The 26,982-nt window shown below is 41.6% G+C and overlaps 11 protein-coding genes and 1 non-coding gene across 12 annotated transcripts; 3 read left to right on the forward strand and 9 right to left on the reverse strand.

Annotated features, from left to right (window-relative positions):
- Window positions 1-222: 222 nt before the first annotated feature.
- Window positions 223-1,116, reverse strand: FPOAC1_011468 (uncharacterized protein; the record flags this gene model as incomplete). Its single annotated transcript, XM_044855847.1, has 1 exon — window positions 223-1,116. The coding sequence occupies one exon, from the start codon at window positions 1,114-1,116 to the stop codon at window positions 223-225; it is 894 nt and encodes a 297-aa protein (XP_044703160.1).
- Window positions 1,117-1,851: 735 nt separating this feature from the next.
- Window positions 1,852-2,583, reverse strand: FPOAC1_011469 (uncharacterized protein; the record flags this gene model as incomplete). Its single annotated transcript, XM_044855848.1, has 1 exon — window positions 1,852-2,583. The coding sequence occupies one exon, from the start codon at window positions 2,581-2,583 to the stop codon at window positions 1,852-1,854; it is 732 nt and encodes a 243-aa protein (XP_044703161.1).
- Window positions 2,584-3,069: 486 nt separating this feature from the next.
- FPOAC1_011470 (uncharacterized protein) lies at window positions 3,070-4,470 on the forward strand (the record flags this gene model as incomplete). The annotated part of the gene is made up of 1 exon (XM_044855849.1): window positions 3,070-4,470. The coding sequence occupies one exon, from the start codon at window positions 3,070-3,072 to the stop codon at window positions 4,468-4,470; it is 1,401 nt and encodes a 466-aa protein (XP_044703162.1).
- An 88-nt stretch (window positions 4,471-4,558) lies between these two features.
- Window positions 4,559-5,709, reverse strand: FPOAC1_011471 (uncharacterized protein; the record flags this gene model as incomplete). Its single annotated transcript, XM_044855850.1, has 3 exons — window positions 4,559-4,761; window positions 4,912-5,236; window positions 5,287-5,709. 3 exons carry the CDS (start codon window positions 5,707-5,709, stop codon window positions 4,559-4,561), a joined length of 951 nt encoding a protein of 316 aa, XP_044703163.1.
- Window positions 5,710-6,984: 1,275 nt separating this feature from the next.
- FPOAC1_011472 (uncharacterized protein) lies at window positions 6,985-8,435 on the forward strand (the record flags this gene model as incomplete). Its single annotated transcript, XM_044855851.1, has 2 exons — window positions 6,985-7,450; window positions 7,507-8,435. The coding sequence occupies 2 exons, from the start codon at window positions 6,985-6,987 to the stop codon at window positions 8,433-8,435; spliced, it is 1,395 nt and encodes a 464-aa protein (XP_044703164.1).
- An 82-nt stretch (window positions 8,436-8,517) lies between these two features.
- Window positions 8,518-10,416, reverse strand: FPOAC1_011473 (uncharacterized protein; the record flags this gene model as incomplete). The annotated part of the gene is made up of 5 exons (XM_044855852.1): window positions 8,518-9,266; window positions 9,316-9,846; window positions 9,899-10,045; window positions 10,096-10,232; window positions 10,286-10,416. 5 exons carry the CDS (start codon window positions 10,414-10,416, stop codon window positions 8,518-8,520), a joined length of 1,695 nt encoding a protein of 564 aa, XP_044703165.1.
- Window positions 10,417-11,063: 647 nt separating this feature from the next.
- FPOAC1_011474 (uncharacterized protein) lies at window positions 11,064-12,611 on the reverse strand (the record flags this gene model as incomplete). The annotated part of the gene is made up of 1 exon (XM_044855853.1): window positions 11,064-12,611. One exon carries the CDS (start codon window positions 12,609-12,611, stop codon window positions 11,064-11,066), a length of 1,548 nt encoding a protein of 515 aa, XP_044703166.1.
- Window positions 12,612-13,156: 545 nt separating this feature from the next.
- Window positions 13,157-13,626, reverse strand: FPOAC1_011475 (uncharacterized protein; the record flags this gene model as incomplete). Its single annotated transcript, XM_044855854.1, has 2 exons — window positions 13,157-13,555; window positions 13,624-13,626. 2 exons carry the CDS (start codon window positions 13,624-13,626, stop codon window positions 13,157-13,159), a joined length of 402 nt encoding a protein of 133 aa, XP_044703167.1.
- Window positions 13,627-14,443: 817 nt separating this feature from the next.
- Window positions 14,444-16,201, forward strand: FPOAC1_011476 (uncharacterized protein; the record flags this gene model as incomplete). Its single annotated transcript, XM_044855855.1, has 1 exon — window positions 14,444-16,201. The coding sequence occupies one exon, from the start codon at window positions 14,444-14,446 to the stop codon at window positions 16,199-16,201; it is 1,758 nt and encodes a 585-aa protein (XP_044703168.1).
- Window positions 16,202-16,453: 252 nt separating this feature from the next.
- On the reverse strand, window positions 16,454-17,304 carry FPOAC1_011477 (uncharacterized protein; the record flags this gene model as incomplete). The annotated part of the gene is made up of 3 exons (XM_044855856.1): window positions 16,454-16,635; window positions 16,692-16,809; window positions 16,861-17,304. The coding sequence occupies 3 exons, from the start codon at window positions 17,302-17,304 to the stop codon at window positions 16,454-16,456; spliced, it is 744 nt and encodes a 247-aa protein (XP_044703169.1).
- A 1,457-nt stretch (window positions 17,305-18,761) lies between these two features.
- On the reverse strand, window positions 18,762-18,851 carry FPOAC1_011478. Its single transcript has one exon. It is a non-coding gene; the product is annotated as a tRNA-Ala (tRNA).
- A 166-nt stretch (window positions 18,852-19,017) lies between these two features.
- On the reverse strand, window positions 19,018-21,925 carry FPOAC1_011479 (uncharacterized protein; the record flags this gene model as incomplete). Its single annotated transcript, XM_044855857.1, has 5 exons — window positions 19,018-20,772; window positions 20,838-21,023; window positions 21,083-21,586; window positions 21,646-21,700; window positions 21,765-21,925. 5 exons carry the CDS (start codon window positions 21,923-21,925, stop codon window positions 19,018-19,020), a joined length of 2,661 nt encoding a protein of 886 aa, XP_044703170.1.
- Between the last annotated feature and the right edge of the window lie 5,057 nt (window positions 21,926-26,982).

Here is a 26,982-nt window from a genome sequence, read left to right on the forward strand (position 1 = left end):
AAGATGCCCACTTGGCGTGATTTGCACCAAAATACCATTTTTTTTCAATCAAATGACACTCAAATCTTGTCAAAATAGGCTCAAACTGATGAAAAGGCGTAGTTTGAAGCTTCTATTGATTTATTGGCTATTTCAGAGTGGGAGAAATGACTGCGACGGCTCTGGTGATGCTCTGGCAAGGGAAACAGCTTCCCTGCCAAAATGTGCCGTATATCTGTTTTCTTAGCCAATAAGGCTATCTTCTTGTGCCGTTCTTATTCCCCTGATGATATCACGAAGTGACTCATGAAGCTGCGTGTGGTGTTGATAGGGACAAGGAGTTGAGGGAAGTGTAGGTAGTGATGACTCAGAGTCAGGTGCACAGGGCGGCGATGAGGGCATCTCGACTTCGCTGCCGCCGGCGACTTCAATTACAGGAAGAATCTCGTCTTCTTCATCCATTTCCTCGTGCTCGTGTGCTTGTGTGAGGTTGAAAGTGACCGTATCATCACTGTGAGGGAGGCCGGTGAGATCAACGGCGCTGAGGGGCTTCGCGGCATACTGTGCCTTGCGGATAGCTTCACGCACATCATCAGGGAGTTGTGTATCTATCATATAGCCGTCAGTCTCTTCTTTCAGTGCTTGAGTCATTTGTGAACGCTGTGTATCCATAGATAAATAGTCATATTGCTTCCCTGTGTGCTCCAACCACTGCTTGAACTGCAGCCTCTTTGGTATGCCGTTGACGATAACTTCTTTATTCTCTCGCCACTCATCCTTGAGGCGGTTCATCTCCTTGATGATGACAGATCGTGTGAATCGTATACCCTGCTTATGTTGCTTCTTCTTATCGTCGGCGATAGCCTCCTCTTGTTGATCTCGCAGATCTTGCAGCGATACTGTAGGAATAAGGTCAGAGACAGTCTTTGCGCGGCGGCCTCGCTTTCTCTCGTGATACCGCTTTTCGATGCGAGTTCTTCGATCATCCACGTACTTTTTGATAACATCCTCAAGCACCACAGCTTCATGAACGATGTTGCGAATGTGCCGGAGCCCTGCGAGCGTAGGAGAACTGAGGATATCGTGATATCGCTCGCCGATGGTCTCGGCGGTGCTGGAAGCGGCGTGAAATCGCATATCTGAGGGAAGAAGTGAGAAATGAGCAGGCGTGAAGGTCTTCTTCTTCTTGAGCTGCTTCCTGAGAAGATATTCTATGGCAGGTCGGTCTGTGGGAGGGTAGATGCCCGTTTTTGGAAGCCCGAGATGATGTGAGCGGCAGTGAAGCCTTCATTAAAGATCTCCTGATTTTGGTGAGAAAAGGGGCCTTTTTCGGTGAAGGCTGATTAAGAAGGCACATACCTGAAAAGCTCCTGCAAAGGCACGCCGGCCAAAGGTAAGATTTCCCTTCCGCAACGCCTCACGAAGCTTCTTCTGATGCGCTTCCTTCAGAGAATTGAAATACGCCTACATCCATTGGCTGGAGTATATGCGTTGAATGAGGCGGAAGAAATGCTACGAGAATATTGAACTTTATCATATATTCTCGTAATTCGAATGAGCCGTGGCCTGTGAAGCCGTCGATAACGAGCAGCCGCCATACAGCCTCATCATCAGGCCTCGCCGCGGGAGGCATATCGTGAGTAACCAAGCGGTTATTTGTATCCTGAAGGTGCTCATTACACCCAAACCACTCTTCAAAATCAAGCTGACGTTTCTGTACAGTAGCAGATTTCTCCCACGAGCATCGGTTGAAGTGCTTCGCCCACTCGAGCGTTATCGCCGCACTTGAGAATGCCGAGTCTGACTGAGCGAAGCGCATATCAGGATCGCCTTCAATGAACGCCCACTCAAGCGTTGGCAACGACTTGAAGATCAGCCAGGGGGCGTTGTTGCGCCGGCTGCGTTGCCTGAGCCGATGACTGTGCAAGTCTCGCGATCTTGCGGAGAAAATACCTCTGTTGCTGACTTCTTCTTGGTGCGTACAACGAGGCATTCCATCTTATCTCGTAGCATTCCGACTCTAACTCCTGCTTCATCTGCATTCCAGGTCTCTGATGCACCGATATTGTACTTCGTCATCACATCGCTGAGGCGTTGGAACCACTCCTTCGTATCATCAACGCCGCCTTCCTCATATTCGGCACGCGAAGCTTCTCTCGACTTCAATATCGATTTCGCAAGCTCAGGATGATCATCGCGGAAGCGAGAGTACCACATCTTGCTCACAGGTCTCGCATCAGGATCACGGCGGCGCCGCAGAGTAAGTGCTGCATCTTCTATTTCCCACTTGGAGGCAGGCAGGCCTGACTTTTCCATCCAGATGATATAACACACGATAGCTTCTTCTTCCTCATCCGTGAGTTGCCGCGGGCGCCCCATCTTAGGATCGACAACATCCTCATAATCTACGGTATTCGCAGCCTCAAGTCTCTTGACGATGCGGCCGATAGATGCACGAGCAGAGCCGGCATATCGAGCTTCAGCAGCACGAAGAGTCAGTGGCTTCTTTCGGCGGCCGGCAGCATCACGATTGAGACCGCGGCGAAGTCGCTGGCGTGAAAGAACAACGGCCTGAGCAGCTCTCAGATTTGATTGTGAGGGCATAATTTTGATGGACGTGATATATGACTTTTTTACTGATTGATGTCCTAGAAATCATTGGTTTTGGCGGGCAAAAGTCATGATTTTGCGACAGCAGCCTGTGCGGGGTTGTCTCACACTTTTCGCCTTGTCTCATACTTTTGTGGCCAACTAAGCTTGCTTAGTTGGCACCCCCTCCCGGCTAGCCAACGAGTAAATGACATAACTGTGTAGGTAACTATTAGACAATTGCAAGCCTCTTGGAATTAAGTAGACTAGACTACTAGTCTAAAACTTGAGTTGGCGACGTCAGTGACAAGCTAGGCTTATCTTAGTGGCATTACAGGGCCTTGATCCTTATCGTTCCTTTCATCACATTCCCTGTACGTCATCGATTCCTCCATTTTAGTTCTGTCATATTCTCGCGTACCTACGTCGACCCCCAGTTATTCCAGGAACTTGGATCTGCATTGCATCTTTTTGCTTCTACTCCATCTTCAAAGTCTCGCCATGCCTCACAGTCTGCGCGCCATTGCGGCAGTAGCTCTACCTTCAATCGTCCTTGCATCCGTCATCCAACAGCCCATTGACTCGTTCGATCATACTCAAGGCTACCAATTCGATCCCCTTCTTCATCTCCCTGGTATCTCGCCCTATTTCGATGCTGTAGGCTTCGGTCTTTCCCACGCTGCGCCTGAAGGATGCACCGTCACGTCTGCATCGTACCTCATTCGTCACGCTGCCATCTACGCCAACGATGCCGAGTACGAAGACTATATCCAGCCCTTCCTTTACAAACTTGAGAAGCATCGTGGCGACTTCTCAGGTCCGCTCGAGTTTCTGAATAAGTGGCACTCTCCAATTGAGGAGGATCATCTCGAGGATGTCACGCCCTCGGGCAAGAAAGATGCCAAAAAGGTTGGAAACCATCTCTTCAAGCGATACAAGCACCTTGCTTCATCAGTCAAGCGCGTCATTGCCGATACCAAGTCTCGAACGTACGATACCGCCAAGGCTTTCCTCCAGGCCTTTCCCGAGGACGGAAACATCGAGATTACAAGGTTTAACAAGAAGGAGTTGAACGACGGAACGCGTGCTCTTCTTCCTCACAAGGCTTGCTCAAAGTTCTCAAAGTCTCCTGGCACGGATGAGCAGAATGAGTTTGTTGAGAACTACGCGTCATCCGTGTCACGTCGCCTACGCCCGTACACACCCGATGACTACGAGCTAGCCCCTAAGGATGTCTTTGCTCTTCAGTCCATCTGCGGCTACGAATCCGCCATCAGAGGAAAGAAGTCACCTATCTGCGGATTATTCTCTGACGCGGAGTGGCTTTCATATGAGTATGCTTGGGACATGAAGTACGCACACATGGTTGGCCCCTTCAACCCTCTATCCAACTACCTCGGCTTCCCATGGTTACACTCCCAGTCTAAGCTATTTGACAACATTGATAAGAACTCTGACTTGATTGATGATGAGTCAACTGGCTCTGGTTGGCCCAAGGAGCAACGTCTCTTCTTCTACTTCACCCACCGTGAAGTCCCTCCCTTTGTAGCCACAGCGCTCGGCATCTTCAACTCCTCATCTCACGAAGGTTATGACGAGTTTCCCACCACGCACGTCAATCATGTTCGCGCTTGGAAGATGTCTGACCTGATTCCCTTCTTGGGCCACGTCGGTATGGAGAAGATGACATGTAAGCGACCCGATACCAAGGATGGTTCTGGCGAGGGAGAAGAGTTTATCAGGTTCATTGCCAACACTGCGCCTCGACCTTTGCCACTTTGCCAGAACGGACCGGGTGCTAGTTGTTCGTTCAAGGAGTTCAAGAAGATTGTCAGTGCTGGTATGGAAAAGTATGGAGACTTTGATGGTGTTTGTGAGAATGAGAAGGAAGATGAGTTGTAATGTGGTAATCTCAATGATGACGGGGCTGTAGACTATAATAGCAAATTGTAAAAGTAATAGATTCTTGCGAATGCGAATTGTCTACCTATTATGTAAAGGTAACTTTGATGATACGGATCCAATTATTGTTTGTGAAACCAATCGTCAACGTCTCACCCGACTCATCCAGATGAGGGTAAGCTAATCCAGCATAAACAAGTCCACCATCAATGGGTTCATCCTTGTAGATCTCTTTTCCTTCCGTCCATGGACCTTCAGGGCTGGGAGCAGTCTTGAGAAATACAGTTCCACCTGTTGTTCATTAGCAAGACCCCACGTTATAGGGACAAGATTGGCGAAACTTGCCGAGATCAAGATGGACGTAAAAGTACGTTTCAAAATGCTTGTTGTAAACAATTTGCCCTTGTCCAACACCCCACATGACAGCTGTTTCACAGTTACATTCTGTGAGCGGCTCGCTCTTCCATCCTTGCTCCCTTCCCCACCAGTACTCGTATTTGTCGAGGTCAAACGCGTCGCAGGCGGGTACACGAGCCATGTAGACGTACTTGTTATCCGGGAAATCCTGGATGTTGTTGGGTGGGTTACCCAAGATGTAGATGTATTCGCTGTTGACATCTTGATACGTTGCTACGTCACCGTATTTGGGAACTTCGTCTCCGTTCCACCAGATACCGTTGTCGCCATATCGATCTGTGACAGTAGGAACGTCATCGACTAGTTCGATCTTGGCTACTCCGGCGCCTTTGTAGTGTTCGTTGTCGTTCTGTCAAGTTAGTGAGAATCAAGTCTAATCAGATGAATTTTCAAGCTCACCACAAGGTAGTAAAGAACACCAGTTGCACTATCGGGATCAGTCTCGGCTATACCCGTGCCTCCAAATCCAAAAGTATTGGTTTCTCCCCAATCTTGATTGAATGGCATGAACTGTTTTTGGTGGGGAACAGGCTCATCATCATTGAGATGCAAGTCGTCCACAACCAACGGGTCATCAGTCAAAGCAGATACGGCATTCCTGACCATTCCATGGAAACCCTCAGTATCTTCTGTTGGGTCAGTAACACCAGAGTCGCACCATAGTACGTCGCCGTATACAGCATACCATTTCCCGCCGAGTTGGCCTGTGAAGCCTAGATCACGACGACTGGCGCTGTTACTGGATGATTGAGTGCCGAGGAATTCAACAGTAAAATCACCAATGGGATTATCGCCCTCTGGTTGGGTGTTGTCAACGACCATGTTGTTTGACACGATTTTTGATGATAGATTGAATGTTGTCAACCAGCGAATCTCTTGAAGCCACCGCTCATCCTCCAAAATATATCATGACATTTTACTTAAAGAGGGGTTCATATTCGATTGACTTCTACCGAGGTTCATGTGCAAATGCCAAACCATGATCTACTGAGGGGAATTCACATGCTTATAGAATCTTGGCAAGATGTTGTAGGATGAGGCACAGAATAATAGACTATTACCCTAGAGTGTTAACTGGTGATGATCTTGTCTTTGATAAGATAAGATAATGAGCTACGATAAGAAATAGTTTTCGATCGGCAGTTTGACAGAACCACTAGTGGGTATCAGAAAAGTTAGCCTAAGTTTTAGATGACAAAAATAAGTAGTTTAAGAGACATGATCAATAAGACATAAAGTGTCCTACGAATTACGTCTATCATACTTCCCGCGGCCAATTTTTCTGATTGTCGTCATCGATAGTGGCAAGCTAAAAATCTTCAATTTTTTCATTTCCAGTTTTTCATCGGCGACGCCGACTGAAAATTGATTGATACCGCACTTGGTCACACGACATATTGGTCCATGAGCACGAGATTAAGATATGTTGACAGTGATTTTCAAGTCTTATCTTTGATGTGACTTTGTTACTGCCATAATTAGTTTACAGCTTGAATAAGGGTCCTGCTCCTAATCCATCAAACATGAGTAATTTCTTAGCCATCCACACACTAACCCGCATAACATTGAGGACCCAATCATTCATATTAATGTTAGGTAATGCCCCGTGGGATACTCGTCCGGCTCGGCGGTACTCGGTGAACTATTGAATCAAAGCTCAAGTCACTTTTGAGAACAGAAACAACATTCGTGCTGTCCGTAAAGACATATCATGAGAGAATGAAACAATTTTTACAGGAAACAAGACATCAAGGATGCAACCAGGGACCCTGGTTAACTAGCAACACCAGAAACATATCACATTTAACCACTATTTCCATCGTACCAAGGCCTTGGATGCGGGATTACTGCAGGTACATGCTTGATTATGGATCCTAGCTCTTATAGTAAACCCCATCAATAACCCCTTTTAGTTTGGTTTCAACGTTGATCAGACAGGTCAAACTACGAGTTTTGCAAGCACGCAATCGCACGCAATGGCAAAGCGTCTCTGCACGGGTCATGTCAGATAGAATAGAATAGATAAATACCAACTCATCCCGATACCCGTTCGTTTCTTCACTTCTGATCTCGTTGTCTCGAACTCAGTCCATCACAATGGCGTCCTCACGCGATGCATCCTTCGACGCCCCAGCGGCAGTCGTCCCTTCACAAGGAAAGCCTTCATTCTTCCGCTCCATCCCCTTTCAGATCGCCATCGCATGTGGTGTCTCTTTTACTGCGCCGGGCATGTGGGATGCCCTCGGTGGTCTAGGTGCTGGAGGAGCAGCTGAGCCATACGCTGTGTCAGCAGCCAATGCTCTCGTCTACGGACTTTTCGCTGCTGTGTGTATTCTGGCTGGTGCCATCAACAACAGAATTGGACTCCGATACGGTCTTGCGCTTGGAGCCATTGGATACCCCATCTATGGAGCTGGTCTCTACACAAACAACGTTGCGCCCAAGACTTGGTTTTTGCTGTTTGGAAGTGCTCTTTGTGGTATCTCGGCTGGTTTCTTCTGGGCAGCCGAAGCGGCCATCATTATCGGATATCCCAGTCCCCAAGATCGTGCTTTTTACCTTGGTAGGTTTCAGAACTCTTCAATATTGTGATATGAAGATGCGCTAACAGTCATTTAGCCATCTGGCAATCAGCCAAAGCAGCTGGCCCCATCGTCGGAGGCGCCATCAACCTCGGTCTCAACGCCCAATCCTCTTCCAAAGGCTCTGTCAGCTCAGCAACATACATCGTCTTCATTGTGATTATGTGTCTCGGCCTCCCAATCTCCCTCTTCCTCAGCCCTGCCGAAAAGGTCCAGAGAAAGGACCAAACGCTCGTCGTCGTACAGAAGCAGCCTACTTGGGCCGCTGAGTTCAAGGCCGTCTTCTCTCTGCTTTTCACCAAGCGCATGCTTCTTCTGATCCCTGCCTTCTTCATCAGCTACTTCTACAACGGCTTCATGAGCACCTGGCTGACAACCTACTTCACCGTTCGATCGCGCGCCTTTTCGTCCTTCTTCACCAACTTCTCCGGAATCATTAGCTCGTTCCTCATCGCGGCCTTGTTGGACCGACAGTCAATCTACATCAAGACACGAGCCCGAATTGCCTTTTTGTCCATCATCACTATCCTTACCGGTACCTGGATTTGGGCAACGATTCTCCAGAAGCAGTTCTACGATGCTGCTGAGCCACCTGTATTTGACTGGTTCAAGGGTGGTTTCGGCAAGTCCTATGCTCTGATCTTCTTCTGGCAGTTCGGTGGTCAAGCCTTCCAGCAATTCCTATACTGGCTCATCGGACAGTACACCACTGATCTCTCATCTTTGTCTTACCACTGCGGTATTCTCCGAGGATTCGAGGCTCTGGGACAGACTGTTGCTTGGGCGATGCAATCTGAGGGCAATGCTAATCACTTTGTCAGCATTGGTCTCAACTTCGGTATCACTCTTCTCTGCGTTGTTCCTACCTGGATCGTTTTGTCCGGTCTGGAACACAGCCACGAGATCAAGGTCACCGCTACTGAGGTGCCAGCCAAAGGTCAGGAGGAGGTCGATACAAAAGCATAAAGTCTCTACATGCGTAGCATTTGTTTAACCAAATATTAATAGCGATTTTAATTCAACATTTTCTAACAAAATATTTATCTATTTACAAATTCTTTGATGATTGGTGATTAAAAGATGTTAGTCTAGTCCTGGGTCCTGTGTTTGATCTAGATCTTGATCTCGCTCTTATCAATGCGGCTGGTGGTGCGACTGGTAGTGATGTACATCTCTCAACAGTGGGAGGAGAGACTTCGTTTACGCGAAAACTGCTAGATCTTGACCTCATTGAAGCAACTTCCTCTTCGTGATCCTCTTGCAAATCCCTCTCCCTTTCAACTGCTGATACACGCACATTGCGGTACCGCTCTCCTGGAATCATTGGCAGATCAACATGATCTGGCTTTCGAACCTTGGGTTCTGTGATAAAATCGTGAGGTGGAGTCCCGATAATCTCGCCAACCCGGAAGAATGCATTCTCTATTTTTTGTCTATAAGGGTTTCTTGTCGGGACATTGATGGTCTGGTGTCCCTCTATTGATGGCTCTCGATGGTGTAATGATATTGGTGATCGAGGACGAATGAGATCTGTGTTGGGGGAAAGTTGGCTGGTTGTCACAGTTGGGTGTGTATCTGCGACTGAGAGGCTGGGGCCAGCTTGTCGACTATTCAACGAAGACATGCTGTCGTGATGCGAAACCTGACTGTGTCGTGCACTGTCATTGATATGACAGTGAGGACAGTTGCATTTGTGTGGTGTGTAGGGATCGCCTGCTTCTTCTGCATGTCGGGCTAGTAGAAGATACAATGACCCGATCATAGCCATTGCGGTACCTGTAACTGGAGCCCATTGCCCTTGACAATATTAGCCTGCGAATAGTGCATTTGCCCAGGAATAACTCACCAATATTGGCCATGGGTTCTGTTTGGTACTCCACTTGAGGACTAAAGAAGTTAATCTCGCCCACAATCAAAATGGCCAACCCAGCACCCCCAAAGACAGGAACAGCCAGTATCCTCAAGAAGAAGCCAATTGTATCGTTGACCGTTTTCATGACGCCCTTGTTAGCATCTTCTTCTTCACTGGTATTATCCTCTTCTTCCTGTCGCCCAAAACGTCGCCGCCAGTTGATCTCCAGTACTCTGTCCCACATGGACACCAGACAAAGAACAGCGTGAACACAACATGCAGCAGCGAGGAGTGTCGCAGCACCAAAAGTAAGTGTGTGCGGCGCGGGAACAACATATATGTTGTCGGCTGATCCACCTCTCATGGGCGATGTAGGACCATCTTGAGTAGAGCAGATGAGACCGCAATTGTTACCATCGATGTAGTTGAAGTCTGAGGCGATGTTCGAGACTGGGTTCCCTGAGGCGTCTTTGGTGCAGTCATGGGTTTCTATACGGTAGAATTCGACGGTCATACTTAATAGACCTGGGAATAATTAGAATAGGCTGCATAGCGCTGATGAGTGCTTTAGACATACCAATCAAAAGTAGAAATGTCCACAGAAAGATGGTGTTTCTGCCAGGGTCATTGAAGTATGTTTTTGACATCATGACTGTGACTGGAGCGGCGAGAATGCCAATTGCGCACAACTGAAAAGCTCCATATATGTCCATGTCTACAGCATCTGAGATAATTAGCTCCCCATCTTAGCAATTTCCATGTGAATCAACTTACCCGGATTATGCATCGCTGTCAAGACGATACCATGGATTGCAGCAACAGCCGGCAATACCAAGGCCGCAGCCAAACAGGGGTTTACTAGCCATTCTTCTCTCCGCGCAACAAGACACGCGGCAATAAGGACGTAGTATCTGTAAATCAGTATTAGTTTTTGGCACGACTGACAGTTTTTCAAGCTACTCACAGAACGCGTGTTCCAGTACCGTATTGGCCGGAGACGGGCCAGGCGCAAATAACCTGTAATGGATCACCAGTTTCGTTCCCAAGCCCCGTCACAGCCCTTGCATCGACAAAGACATTAGAAACCGCAGGCATGGCGCTTTTAGCAGCATGGTCTTGGCAGGGCAGACACGGTTAAAAGTCACATAATGCGGGGGGAGGGGAAGTCTGGAGGCTTATGTATGGAGGCTGTTGTCAATGAGGCGCATTCATTAATACCCGGTAGGGAAATAAAAGACTCAATAACCTGACATCAGAAATGCTGTAAGCGTCACTCACTTCTCACCAATGGTCAATGCTTTTGTAGGCACCCTCTTTCGACTGGTCTCTGTTGTTTGGTGTGCCTCAGCTGACTGCATAGCCACTTGTTCATGGCCTAGCAGCCGGGCGAGAGCTAACTTGATCTGCGATAATAAAAGCTTGATTTGATATAATAGGTGGACCACCTCTTCTCTCGTCAGGCTGCATATAAAACTTGCTGATTAATTTAGTGCTTTTGAGTCTTATAAGCTATTCCATTTTTATTTTATAACCAGTCACCTATAGACTATAACTTGTTGTTAAACTAATAGTGGGATTAAAGTCATCTGCTTTCTATAGATGCAGCTTTTAGTGTTAAAAACATTCTACTTACCAGAGATAACTGCACAGCGCTTGAATAAAGTAGGTTCGGATCTCTTTGCAATAAATCAACAAATAATTATTCTAATAAACCAAACGAGGAAGAACCCTATCCCTGTAATCTAGTATGAGCGGTTCCAGTACGATGAAAGGTATCTCTTTCTGTATCTCCAAAAGGTACTAAGCCCTTCGTCAGTAACACAATCGTAAAAGTGAGAGATATCGCAGATATTGTTCTTTTCAAACTCTACCTCCCAAAAATGATTGCGTGCTTTTTCGGGTGGCGGTTCAAGCGTTCGCCCAGCCCAGTAATCATGCCACTCCGGAGAACGTCGTCTCTGGCGCTCACGCAAGGACGTGATGGGATAACAGGACTCCACTGCTTCCTGCTGGATTTCAATACTCTCAGGAGACGGAAAGTGCTCAAAAAGTGGTGTTCTGTATAACCTCCAATTGTCGCAAAATATCCATGCTCGCTGCCGGTATATTTGAAACTGTATGGGGGCCTGGAGATCCTCTTCAGGCATACGAGATGGATAGAATACATATATGGAATCACTGCTAGCAGAACTGCTGTCCGAGGCATCATCTTCCTCGAGCGTACCGTCTATTTGACGAAGATGGTAAGCAAGTGAATTGTCTGTATGTGCAAAAACCTGCGACAGACAAACAGGTCGATGAACGAACAATTTTCGTCTTTCAATGTCGTAAAGACGTGTGAATGGATCACGAACTTCAAATGAGATAGAGTATATCCAGCTGCGTATACGCTCCCGACTTTCAGGGGTCTGACGCATCTGCGTGAGTACGTGGACGAGAAGATCCAGTCCGTGACACGATAACCACCACGATATAGAAAAGCAATCCCTGGGTAAATATATATCAGTGAAGTGGGCAGCAGAGGAGAAGTATAGATTGTCGGGAAACAGACACGGTTTTCGTCTTGCGGTTTCGGCGATACCCACTGCGGCTTCGTGTGTCTTTTTTAGTTGCGCAAAGATGACTCCATAGCAAGCTTCGACATAGCCAAAGACACAAAGAACGGACTCGTGGATCCATGGGTCAAGCTCGTGCAGTAAGTCATAAGCATTTTCTCGATAATAGTTTTCGTCCATCGATTGTTTCAGGCGTGGATCGTAGATCTTCATCAATACCTCAAACTTGAAGAAAGCTCTGAAAAGACGATGTTTCTCGGGCCATGTCAAGTCGTCAAGTGTTACTCTCCTGTTGAGTGTATTGGTAAACTTCATCCTAGGGAGAGAAAGGTATGCTTCGGTTGGCGATGCTGACGTTGCTTTTGTCATGTAGTCCTCGATAAAGAAACCGATGCGCGTAAAAAGACGATGTAGCTTAGTAATGTCAGCGTTTGTTTCGAATGGCGGCAGACATTTGACAAGCCATCTTTCTAAAAAGAATATTGTCTTTTCCTTATTGCCCATTGATTCATTGAACCTGATGATTGCCATGGCATCCTGAATGAGTTCCTGATTGTCGTTGTCAACTTGAGCCAAGCTTGAACTGAAGTTTCGGAAAAGGACATGTTTTGATGCAACGTACTGATTCCACATTGCTGGGGATGCTTTTGTGAGTCGCCATAGAGTCGTGTGTGAGTGAACATTGCTCATTATCTCGAGTCGAAGCACAGGGGGTAGTTGTTGAAAGGGATCCATCTTGCCAGTGTCTGCAGAGTGATGAAGAATGAGAAGGGGTGGAATGAAAGAACTACAAATTGGGCGGGCATGACTTTCTATTTATGTGTTTTCATTTTTGACTTTGAGGCGAAGCATTGACCCTTGAATTATAATGACTACTATTAGGCAATCCCAATATTGACTTTCTGCCTAAATGAGAAATGTATTATATTATAACTTTAACTTTATTTTGCTTTTTAAATATTTCTTTCGTTATATAAGCTAGTGGGTAGCAGAAAAAATGACCTCCTAAGTCTTAGGTTACAAAAATAAGTAGTCTAAGAGCTATAGTATAAACAGCATAAAGTGGCCCACTAATTTCGTCTCTTAGGCTTACAGCGGCCAATTTTTTTAATACCCTGAGGGATAAGGTCTTACTTTCTGTGTCTTTTGAAATCTGTAATTGTTTATTCTGATAAATAAACTTCTCATGATAAACATGTATCTACATAAATGACAGAGCAGTTACCTGGCGACCTATGCAGTAACAGTGTAACTTCAAGACAGATACTTATTTACCTCCATCAAACCCTACCAACACTCATCCAAAGATTCATTTCTTCCCGACTCAGCACCTTCTGTTCACCATTCTGATCCACAACAGAGGAATAGTAACCGCAAGCTCCCATTCTACATACAAGATGCAAGCCACCAGGTTGTCTATTGGTCCAACCTGCTACCTGAAACTTGCTGGACTTGCCGCATTGGCATGGCGGGTTATTTGTAACGTTGCCTCTTTGATCTGCAAAACAAAGAAACTTGGGACACTTTATACACTTATAGTATGGGCGAGATGCGTTTCCGTTAAGATTCGAGGATCTGGTGACATATCGTCGGCTAGGACTGTTGCATTGGAAGCAGGGTGGTGGAAGTAATGGCGCTTCAGCGAGGGAAATATATAAAGTGTCTGAGGAAGGTTGAATCTATGCATGAGATTGAGATTAGCTCTATTAATGATCGCTGCGTATCATATCACACTGGGCTCTCCTACCATGATTGGAAAGCAAGCAATGTTACTGTGAATGCTGGTGACTTCTTCTCAGCTTCTTCAAATGGACTAAAATACTTCAAAGGTACAATTTGTGCGCTCCTACTGACGAAGAACTGTCTATGTGTTATAACGACGATGGACGGCCTCCCTGTGTCACAACGCAAGACCAATAATGTTGTACCACGTAAACACCTCTACTCACTTTTCAAACAATGAATATGAACAACTTTACTCGCTCCTGGCACAATCACCTGCATTTCTGTTGACATCATCCAAAGCTGAAGTGGCTTCCATTTCCTGCACCAAAAATTTCCTAAACCCAGACAAAGGTATATAATCTGCTATTCTGGAAGCGAGGTAGTTGCCTGATGCTTACTGCGGCGACGTGGATGCACCTAAGAGGCTGGGTTGCATCGGGCTGTAGTAAAGACATCTACAGCATCCTCGCAAAAGTGCCTAGGTCCTGTTGTTATCTATTGTGGCTGCATGGCCAAGACATAAAGGCAACTGCTCTTAATGGCTTCACAGGACGTGATAACATAGGATAGCCCGCCCTCAAAGATAGGATTTGTTTTATACTAACGATAAGAATACAGAAACTTTTATTTTAGTCACTTTTTACCTATTCTTAAACAGTCAAAATCTGCTTGTTAGCACTGAAGTCGGTTTGTTGGTTGTGATGACAACGACGTAAGCAAGGTGATAGACATGCATGCATCGCATCAGACAGCATGATATGACAATTACCCCGCCCTCGTACAACAATTTCCACTCTTTGAATTCATTTCGTCTACCTGCAATGAATGAAAGCACTTGAAAAATGTGTCAAGCTGAAGATACAGATCAAACCCAAACCCAAACCCAGAGCGCAGAGAATGTCTCTGGACACTCCCCCGGACAACCCTTGTCTCTTTACGAACCACTCAGCGAAGATCGAGACTGTACACGACTTTTGCGAATCAATACCGGAAACGATAGCGACCCTATCACTTGCAGCTTGTTCGAGGTTGGTTTTTGTGACAAACCAAAGTTTGATGCGCTTTCATACGTATGGGGAAGTGGGAAAGCTGAGCAAAAGATCACTCTCAACGGCCATGAATTCAGTGTCCGGCAAAATCTCTGGGACGCTTTGTATTACCTGAGAAAGCATTGCCCTAACACAAATTATTGGATTCATGCAATATGCATCAATCAAAACGATATTGACGAGCGGAATAGACAGGTTCGCATAATGCACCACATCTATTTCAGGGCTCAAACAGTGGTTGTATGGCTGGGGAAAGTGTATTCAAAGTATGAAAAAGCTTTGTCTTCCTTGAATCGTCTCGGTCATAAAAGCACTTCCAATGAAGAAACAACCCCAGAGTCGGTACAAGAACCAAATGAGACCAACAATTCTGTTCGCGAATTGGCGGTAGAGTTGTGCAACGATGCATATTGGAAGCGCCTTTGGATAATCCAGGAGATTGGGTTAGCCAGGGAAATCAAAGTATGCTTTGGGAACAGTGCGGTAGAGTGGAATCTGTTTACACAGTTGCTCGTTACGAATGGCGTCGGATCAGAAGGACCCATGAAGTTGGAAAAACAAAGGCAGGACAAATATACGGGGTCAAACACTTTGCTTCGTCTCCTGTTTTCTCATCAAGAAGCCGAGTGTCAAGACAGAAAGGACAAAGTATATGGTCTTCTCGGATTGGCCTCAGATGCTCGTGGCTTTGTTATAGATTATAACAAGTCTCTCTTCGAAATCTGGACAGACGTGATGGAGTTCATGAACGACGACAATTTGTTTTCCGATGAGGACATCGTACGTGTCGGGTACCTCGTTAAATTCTTGTTGATGGGACCGGAATGCGACCCTTTGCAACACATATTACGATCATACGAACCCAGAAACAAAGATGACACAATTATTACTGACAAGAACCATTACAAATCGTTCGAATTACCTAGTGCCATAGTGGGCTGTGTCATACATGTTGGTCCACAGCCTCACGAAATCATTGGAAAACTGAAAGTGGTCGACAACTGGATACAGCATGTCCAGGTGAACTACAGTGACAACGTCGGCAATGCCCACAGAGAGAGCGATGAGCTTATTTCTGCGATTCTAGACTTGGACAACAGCAGCTTCTCAAGAAAATGTTTCGACTGCAGGAGCACCATACAATGGGATGGAAATGAGGAAAACAACATAGTAGAAGCCGTTAAAGGGTGGCATGGGAAGACTCGGTGCATTACTCAATGTACAGTGCAGGTTTCTGCCGACAGCCCTCGTCTCTTCCAGATGTCCGTTAAAAGCGAGAAATCGACGCCGTGGAGACTGGGTATGTCATCTAGCGATATACGCGTGGGCGATATCGTCTGTTGGCTGGAATTACCACGGAGGGCCGTCGTCGTCCGACGTTATGGCGATTTGCATCGCAGAAAATTGCAGGTAGTAGGTACAGCAGTCATCACGGCAGATTTGAAAGAAGCATCATTGGGTCATTCACAACGCCAGGACTGGCAGAAAAACAGATTGACATTAAAGGTTTATCTTGATACAAGGACTATTTTTACTCTCCTCTCTGATTAATTGCAGCAGACTTAGATTCAGATACACGTTGAACGTTATCTTCGAAAGTGCAACGTTCTGAACTACGTATAGTTTACAATTCGTCACTTAAATATTAAGACACGATTTTCAAGACAGAAGTATTAATGACGAATTCCATTTATGGTTAGTACACTGCTGTGATCTCCTTTAAGCTCACGTCTAATGATAACCATACAAATATCATCAGTAGCAGGCTGCAACAATATAAAGTCAATTCAATATATTCAATACCTAAACACGGGCAGCAATCCACTCGGCTGCAGCAGGAGCGTCTTGCTGGTACTGGCTGTGAGCCGGGGTGACAATGATACCACCATCGCAAATGTTGTCCCCGGCACGACAGAAGATGCGAGTGCGAGCAGAAGGAATGGTGCCGAAAGCCTGGCTACGCTTAGGGTCACCAAAGGTAACAGCTGTAGAGACATCAAATCAGTGAATACGTCTTGAGTTCGAGGATTTAGGTACTGACCAGCAGTGACTCGGTTGGTCACGGAAGCGGACAGCATACCAGCAGCGTTGTGCACGAGCTGGGCGCCCTGGCTGTAACCGCTGATGATGATCTTGGTGCTGGGGCACTGGCTAGCGGCCTACATATATTCTTAGTAAATGGTCCTTGTTCTATTTGATGATCGACATACCCGGGCAATCAGATCAGCCATGGTCCTGCTGCCGGCAGCATCACCTCCCGCGAGATATCCAGCAATATTCGCAGCGTAGGTGACACCTTGAACAGCCAGGTTGTTCAAGCCAATACGGGAGGCAAGGTTGTTGAACAGGACAGGCCCAACGGCAGCTGAGTCTCCAACGTTACCAGCTTGGGTGGTTCCTCGAGCGTAAATCATGGTGACTGGACGGCAGGGTGTTCCGTCAGTCAGCTGGTTGTAGGTGCTGGAGCTGAACTGCCGAGCATGAAGAGAGTTGGCCTCAGAGTCCTCGCTGTTCATGTGGGCCTCGAAGTAAGCTTCGAGTTCAGCGAGAGGAAAGTCGTCGTCAATCTCCAATGCCTTGACCTTGGTATTATCGGTCACGGGGGCGGCATAGGCAATAGCCGCAAGGGCAACGAGGACTTGAGTGGGCTTCATGGTGAAGAGGTTTTGCTTGAACGAATGTAGTTTTCAACGAATGAAGTGGCCCTGTCCCGGATTAGCTTGGTGATCAGGAACAGTTTTTAGGAGGATTGATCCTGCTTCTTATACTTTTACTTCAGAGAGTATCTGCGAGATTTTAACGATTCATACAGTAACCACACAGAATACCAAATAACCTTCTCTTTTTAGCGTTGCAGTCCGTTCTTGCAGTATCGCGTACATCGGCAGCATGATCACGAGTCCTCAATACAGGTCACAATGCAGCACACGTGGATACAACTCTTGGCCTTAAGCTTCACGATACCGTAACCCCACCTGTAGGGAACTCGATCCATATAGGAGGTAACAATCTATCTACCAGGGGTTTGTCACTCGAATCGTTCCATAGTTCCAGATTAGAGAAATAGACCTGCTGAATTAAGCCAAAATCTCACCAGGGGTAAGAGACCTACCAAGTTTAAATTTGTCCACCCCTGTATACGCCAAGGTTGGATGCCAGTTACCTGCCTATTCCAGTAATTATGACCCGGCATTTGCGATACGCGGCGGGATTCTCGGAGTGTCATCTTCCTTTCCCCAGATTATGAGAAATCCCCGATGACAAGAAAAGCACCTTTTGAGTCATTTAACTGGACGATGAACATAGAGAATAGGACCTTCTATGAACTAGCGGACGTTAAATATTTATGGATCTTTACTACTCTCCGCTCTTTCAATCGCGAAATATTGTCTTTACCATCTAAACATGTAAGAAGCGACCTGATGTAAGTAACATGGATACTGGAACTTTTACGTCCCCATGCGTACTTACTACCAGTCTCCACCTATGATCGTCGTCGGTATAGAATGCAAACAGTCTATAGCACCCATAGAGGCAGGTGATAATGTCTCAACTTCTAGTCCAATCTGTACCTGTAACAAAGACTGCAGCCGATCGAAGCCGGAACGCCGGCAACAGGCAATATGGCACTCAGGACAGTTCCAGCACTTTTGCAAAAGAAACCATCCCATACGCTAGTCTCGCACTCAATTGTATACTCCAAAGACGCATGTACGTCCAATACCTCGTCGAATTCGGGCCGAAGAGTCAGGAGGCCAACCTTGCTGTTATCTACCAGCCAGCGAAGAACCGCACTTACAAGCAATTGCTCTCGATCCCGTTAGTATCGTCTCGCCGTCAGTATTGGAAACAGATTGAAACCCTGGAGAGTGAAGCCAATGCAGTTTATCACCTTGGCAAGACATTGTTACCTATATACTGGTCTAGTATCATGCTGAGTTGCTTTTCATTAGTCAGTCAGGAGCGTAATCCAATTGCTAAAAACCATTTGGAACCAGAGGGAGGACATAGCAAAATAAAACTTGATGCTAAGCAATGGACCAAGATATACCAGAGGTCATCAGCGAGGACAAAAAAACAAGGTACAATGGCGGAATTAAACCGCCTACGATGGACGAACAGGGAATCGAACCCTGGACCACTCCCAGATTATTCAGTCGAATTATGCTAAGGGAGTATTATACCACTAAACCATTCGCCCGATTTAAGATGATATTCAGGTTACAAACATGGTGCATGTTGGTGTCCCTTCGGCTCGCGAGGTGTGTGAGTTGAAGTATCCAATGCAATACCTCAATCATCTCGGATTTATCACATGTGTTATGAGACTTGTATTAATATCATCACTTTGTCATTAGTCGAGGTATCTATATTCCCGATATATACAGTTCTATAAGTAAGGTATCAATGAAAGCCGCTATTGTCCCAACATTATGATCCGCCTGTCTATCACTCAACTGATGTGACTTGACAGAAACGTCAGTCTTGCCCCAACCCAACGGTTGTAACTCAATCGCCTTTGCTGTTGGCATTCCAGGCTGATGAGACTCGATATCATACGGTGGCTCAATCACCGTGTCATGACTCCACGAAGGTGATAAGTCAATGCGAGGAGGTTCAGGTTTTCTCGATTCAACCTGAACTGTCACTTCTTGAAACACCACAATTCCACCATTCAAAAACGATTGCTGGTATCCCGAATAATGACGCTCTGGAGGCGGTTGAATGTCCATTGTTTCTGGTACTTGAGGGTTGTCCTCGCTGCCTCCAGGAGGACACAAGTTGACTGTTGACGACGATCGCCCAGAGTCTTTTGATGCAGTTCTGGTCCGCATCATTGTCTTCTCAGACTTCTTACCCTTGGACTCTGTGGTTGTCACAGCACTCTTGAGTCGGCGTATTGTTGAAACAGGTCCAGATGTGAGCTCGTTATTCGCCCGACTTGAAGGCAACGTGAGGGGATCAAACTCGTCATGGAGAACTCGAATAAAATCTTGACGGGACTGGGCCAATGTCTGTCGCATCTTGAAGAAGCTGAGCGGCGTCCATTGACAGTTGGGACTGGTGGAAAAAACGGGATGCGTGATCTTGAGCCGCAGCGCCATAATGACTGTTTCGTCTACCTGATCGCCATCGAGGCCGAATGGTAGTCGCACCATCGACGTCGTCAGCACCGCATCTTGAAAACAAGGCTCATCCACTAATTTTCGTAATGAATGGATAGCATTGGAGAGATGCTTGGCAAAGGCTTCATCTTCAGGAGACCTTGGTGTGGCACCTCTAGTCCTCAACCTTTGAAGGGCTTCTGGCACCGGTAAGCCAGCAATTCTTTCCAAAAGCCCTATTTGGGACTTCTCGATAGTCTTCATGGGCAACGGTATTGAGGGAAGCAAATGGCGGGCATCCTTTCGTACCAGGACTTGGGGTTTGTGAATTCCTGTATCTTGGATGGCGAATAAGCCCAGATGAACTCCGGCCTTGATCCGAACTTGCTGATCAACAAAGGTCTTCATGTCACGAAGTTTTGTCTTGAACTCGGTTGACTGGATCTGTTGATGGAATCTCGAGTTGTTGCTCACTTGACCAGGATCAACAAAGCGGTATCCAGCTGATACGAGTCTTTGCATCTCTTCGTCTGACGCAAGGCGGCGAACCAAAAACATCAGCGCACCTCGTCCATCTATCTCGTCCTCAAGTCCAATTTCTTTCTCCATGCTGTGATGCTCAGATGCGCCTTTGGAACTTGTCTCACCAGAGTCACCAGTACCCCTGTACTTCTCGAGTGCTTGGAGGTATGCTTGGTTGGATGCCGGTTCCTTTGGCAGTACTTCGTCCCATAGAACACCGACGTTGATAAGAGGTTCATTAAGCTGATCACTGAGCTCGGCAGCGGCGACGCAGAAGAGTTCGCGGAAGATGACATCGTATCCCTCGATAAGTTTTCCATCGTCGGTGATGAGCTGGATACCCTTCTTGACATCCCTGTGGCGGCTCTTGTGAGGCAACTGTTCGAGATGTCGTCTCATTCCATTAATTAGTCCTGAGATACCAATCCAATTACGTGAGGCCTGGAACATCCAAGCAAATTGAGAATGCGAAGTGTTGAATCGTTCCTTCTTGTTCTATAGCGAAGGATTATGAGTTAGTATTTCGAATAATGGTGAAGCAGAATCAGTCATAGTCTTACCTCGCCAATAAAGAAATCAGTAACAACAGTACTAGGGAATGCTCCATTAGAGTCAATAAGCAGGCGGCCATTCTTATCAAACACAATAGCACCCAGTTCTATTTGTTGAGCACGACGAGCGGCTTGCTTGAGAGTACGGGCACGAAGGATAGCAGATCCAGCAATGATGATACAAGCGCCGAAGGACTGTCCGAGTTAGCTGACCTGTTGGCGGATGATCTGGTGGTCAGTCCTGAAAAACTTACCAAACAAATAACTGCTACTACAGTTGCAGTGCGTGAGTGTTCCTGGATTCTTCGAAGTCGAACAAGTCGGTACTCAGTACCGACAGAGGCACACCAGTGCATGCTGGATACTGCACCGGCCAGTACAAAAGCGGATATTGTTCGCTTCCACCAAGTACCACCCGATAGAGATTGCAAGATAAAGAACATTGCTAATGCGACAGTACTGGCAACGACGGCGATGATAGCAGCGCCGACGATGTAAGCCTTGTTATAAATGCATTCATAGTTCTTGATTGACGCGTTACCCAGGTAGTGCATTCCACAGATGGCGGAACCACAAAGGATTCCAGCTGTGATGACTCTCCACCAAGCAATTCGATTTGAGATTCCGATGGCGTAAAAGGCGGCGAGAAGAAAGATGACAGGCATACAGAAAGAGAGGACCGTGATACCGATAGAATAGTCGACTTGCATCTCTGCCTCCCCTTGGCCGAGTGTGAGGGCTTGGTTTCCAATAAAGTGCTATATCAGAGATAAGCATAAGAAGAGGATGCAGCGAATTAATGTCTGTCCCCACTTACCATAGACCATATTGATATACCACCCATAGTAATTGCAGAGGCAACGAGCACCAAGCTAAAACATGTGTAAGCAGGCCGTCTGGAAAGATCCACATCTTGTTTGAGGTTATATAGCGTACTGATTCGAAATACCATTGAACCATGATCTCCGATTGATCAATTCCAAAGTCGAAGCAGCGCCCACGAGACTGATGCCATAGCTGAGGGCGACGTATCCCGCGTTGTATTCCTTTGGGACGACATGGCCCCGATATAGTTCAAGGAGACCATCAATAGGCATTTTTTCCAGATCGCGAAATGCAGATCAGGAAAAGACAGAGGGGCCATGCCAAGGGTATATATCAGAGCAATTTATCTAGTCTTTGTTTCGCGAAACGACTCAAGGAATGAAGATCGACCCTAGAGGCGTTAGAGGCGTTGGATGGATGATCGACTAAGCGATATTCGTAGTGGAACTGGTGATCAGACCCCCGGATGCGTTAGTGGCGTAAAAATAGTTTCTAGCGGGCGGGCAGGCACGGATGCTTTAGTAGAGAACCGATAGTAGAGTCCCTGGCTAGGATGTCTGGCCCTTGGGATTTAAACTTTACAGGCGATATAGCATGGAATGTAGCGATAAAGCTAGACAAAGAAATTGCGTTTGACCAGGTTCGTGGCGCCATCTTTGTTATCTAGAACAAACTAATCCGTGAATGCCAGCAACGGGGACGACGGGAGGCTACGGGCAACTCATTTATATGTACCCAACGACTCCAGATGCGTATGTTTACTCATTTGTCAGTCACTGAACTGAGTACATACAAGATTTCAGTGTCTTGGTGGAGATGTTTGGCGCCACACTATAGCTAGTAAAACGACCATCTTGTAAAGGTAACCTTGCAAGGCTGGTCAGTGTGTAGATAGCGTGCATAGGTGTCATATTCGGGCTGAACTAAGAGCACGACCCGGAGTTTCAAGACTACCCGTAGGTAATTGCTCAAAAGGGCATTCAATTCATCTTCATCTTATTATCGTCGGAACAAAGGATAAAAGTGGATGGTTCCCAAGTCATCGTGCGACAGAGCTTGGGAGACAGCCTGTCCTGCTCATATCTTTTCTTCTGTTTGCGAGCGCACGGGTTTGACTAAAATAACTTGAGACACTCATCTCATCCCTTGACGACTCATTGTCCCCTTTGTTTATCCGTAGTGTTTCTCTGCCCTACCAGGTAATATCTGTAGTGGTTGCGGAAGTGACTTTAGCAACCTATCGGATCTTGCCCTAGAGAACACTTAATTTTGTGGAGTCAATGCGTCTTACGTATGTATATCCGGGTTCATTGATAACTCCGAGGAGGAAATCTCTCAAACATTGATGCGTTGAGGTGACTGCCTTTAACCTGTTTATAGGTAGTTTTGTGTCTCAGTCGTAGACTTTCAAAACCAGATGCGGTAGATTCCGCGGTGGCAATTTCTGTGGTAATATCGGTATCGATGAGATGTTCAGTGGCTGTCTTGGCTTCAGCCGCGGGAGTGAAAGTTCCCGTGAGGTCTGTGTCAGCGATGGTGGCTGGAGCTGAGGCCTAAAAGTAGATAGGTTGCATGCGTGTAATAAGGTTATTATATTAGCTAAGTTATTATAGTATACTATAATACAGAAGGCATTATAATAAAGGCTATTAATATAATAATTAAGATAAATAGGGCTAATCTTTATAATATATTACCTTAATTTCTTAATAGTATTACTTATAATATAAACTAAATTATATTAATTTATTATATAGTAATTAAACTTTATTCTTTTTTATAGCTATAATAATATAATTTTTAAATAATTATTTTATAATAATATATTTTTATATTTTAAAGGTTATTTAATTTAATAATTTTTTTTTTTATTATTTTTTTATAAAATTCTTATTTTTAAATATTTAATTATATAATTTTATTTTTATTATAATAAATATATTTTTTTATTTCTTAAAAGATTATAAAAGCTTTATTTTTATTTATATAATTATTATAAATTTAAATAGATTAATTTTACTTATATATTTATTTTTAATTATTTAATTTCTTTAAAATAGTTTTATAATAAATCTTTTAATATTTATTTATTATTAATATTTTCTTTATATTATATTAAATATTTAAATAAAAGTAAATATAATTTATTTAAATATAAAATATAAGATTTAAGATTATTAATATAAATCTTATATATTTTAAATAAGTTAATTAAGTTCTTTATTATATAGATAATATTTAAGCTTTATTAAATAATTATAAAAAGGTTTTTTTATATTTTATAAAACTTAATATATAATTTTTCTAGCTTATTAAGATATTCTTATATTATTATATTTATTTTTAATTATTATAATAATAATAATAATTTAATATTTACTTATAAACTTTATTAATCTTAAATTTCTATTTTTAGCTTTTTTTTTATATTAATAAGAGTTAAATTAAATTCTCTTAAAATTAAGTCTATATTCTCTAAGTAATTATTATTTAATAAGGTATTTAAAATACTTAAATATTATAAAAAAAATTTAAAGCTAAATATTATTATTATTAATAAAATTCTTAGGTTTTTAATATATTAATAATTAAGGTTTATTAAAATAAGTATTAATACTTAATACTATTAATTTAATAAAAGGCCTTCTTATTTTATTACCTATTTTTATAATTAGTTTTTTATTAAATATATATTTTATTTTAATAAATCTATACTCTAAAGGTATAATATTAAACTAAACTTAAGTTATATCTTATACTTTATTATAATAGCTTAAAATACTATATTAAAAAAGTAATTATTATTATTATAATAAATTACTTAAAGCTATTTAAATATTATATCTTAGTTTAATTCTTAAATATTTAAAACTTTTATTCTATTTATAAAGTAATAATATACTTTATTAATAAATTTTATTATATAATTTATAATTAGTAAAATATATTTATATCTATTTACTAAAGGTAAATTAATAGGCTTAAAATAATCTATTTTAATAAACTCTTATAATATAAAGTATAAAATATTCCTAGGTTATATTTAAGGAATTTAAAGTATTATTTATTAATACACTATATAGAAATAATAATAATTCTTAGTATTATTTAATCTTAAAGGCTATTAATATCTTCTTTTTAACTTTTTAATTATTATATTTACTATAAAATATTTATATATATTATATATTTACTATAAAATAAATAATACTTTACTTTCTATTATATATATTACTAATAATTTATTACTTTCTATATAGTATAAAATCTAATTAATAATTCTATATTATAGAATATATTACTTTATTAGCCTTTATTAACTTTTCTTAATTATACTTATATTATTAAATAGTATAAAAATAATCTCTATATATTAAGACTTATTTTTTTAATAGTTTATAAATAAATAAAATAAAGTAAATAATAATTTTCTTAATAGCTTCTTTTTTAATAAAATTATATTTATAATAAATTCTATAGTATATATTAAAATCTTTATAAGTAGTATTTTATTAAAGACTCTTTTAATACTTAGTTTTAATTTTATTAATTTAATATTATTTTATAATTCTTTTAATAAATATAATATCCTATTTATTAAATATAGTAATTTATCTTTATAAAAGTAATAAATAAACTTAATATTAAATTCTCTTAGGATTTTAATCTATTAATTAACCTTATTATATAAATAACTTAAATTTACTATAGAGTTTATAATTCCTTTATAATTAATATAAACCTTTATAGAGTATATTAAGTATAAGATTATTTATTTAATTTCTTTTAATACTTTAATTACTATAAGTATTTCTTTCTTAAGTATTATATATCTTTATTTAATATTATTTAGCTTACTACTTATCTATATAATAACCCTTATATATTTATAGTTTATAGAAATAATCTTTTTACTTAATAGTATTTTATTAAGTTAAAAGAGTATAGCTTTTATATTTATTTTAAAAGTATTAATAGTTAAATAAAATTATTTTAATAAATTAACTCTTAAGGTAATATTCTTTTAAATACTATTATAAATCTTCTTAAATACTATTTATACTTTAAAGGTCTATATTAATATATTTTATAAAATATTTATTATTAATATTAATATTTTATTTATCTTAGTTTTCTTAATAACTTATTTAAAGAATATTACCTTAATAGTATAAATAAAGTTAGCTCTTTTAAGGATAAACTTTTATATAAATAGTATAAAGTATAAGAGTTATTATATATTATTTTAAATATAAAGTAAATTCTCTTTAAAATATTTTTATAGTTATTTAAACTTCTTTTAATATTTTAATAAAAAGTAAATTCTATTTATATTTATTAAGAATTTAAGAGTTTTAACTTATAACTTAAATAATACTATTTTCTTCCTAGTTAAGCTAATTAATATTTATATAATTCTTAAAAAGTAGAATTTCTATAGGAATTTAAAATACTAATTAAATATTTTTAATACTATATTATAATTATTAATATAAATAAAGAATATAATTATAAATTCTTTAAGGTATTTTAATATAAATTAAAGTTTAATATTATCTTTAAAGTTAAAATAGTTAAATATAAGGTCTCTAAAGTATATATAGATATTAAGTAAGCTAATAAGCCTTATTAATATATTATTATAATAATAAAGACTATTTAGAATTTTAAATTTTATTTTAATTTTATTTAATTTAATAATAAGAATTCTTTAAAATCCTTATAATATATCTATTTAAAAGAAAACTTTTAATCTCTTATAGTAAATAAAGTTTAAGTTAACTTTTATATTATAATATAAGTATACTAATTTAACTATATTCTTATTAATTATCCTATAATTATATACTATATATAGTTATATTAATTATCTTAGTTTTAATTCCCTAGGCTTAAGAACTTAAATTATAAGTATTACTTAAGGTTTATTACTATATATAATTAAACTATATTTTTCTATAGAGAATAAAAATTCTTATATAGCTTTAATATTATATTAGCTATATCTTTTATTTAGAACTAATTATAGTATTATATTACTCTTAAGTAAAATATAATATTTTATAAGATTAATTTATTTAAATTCCTTAATACTTAAAATAAAATAATCTTTATATATATAGTATAATTATATAATCTTAAACTTTTAAGTTAATATTTTAACTATATTCTTTAATTTAATTTTATTAATAATAAATTAAGAAATTATAGTTTTATAGAGTAAATTAAAAAGCTAATAAAATTACTTTAAATTTTATAAAAATAAAGAATTAATTTTAATTTTTAAATTCTTTATATAAAATAAAAATAAGGTTATTTCTTATATATC

The sequence above is a fragment of the Fusarium poae genome, chromosome 4, assembly GCF_019609905.1.
Source record: "Fusarium poae strain DAOMC 252244 chromosome 4, whole genome shotgun sequence".
NCBI classification, from domain to species: domain Eukaryota; kingdom Fungi; phylum Ascomycota; class Sordariomycetes; order Hypocreales; family Nectriaceae; genus Fusarium; species Fusarium poae.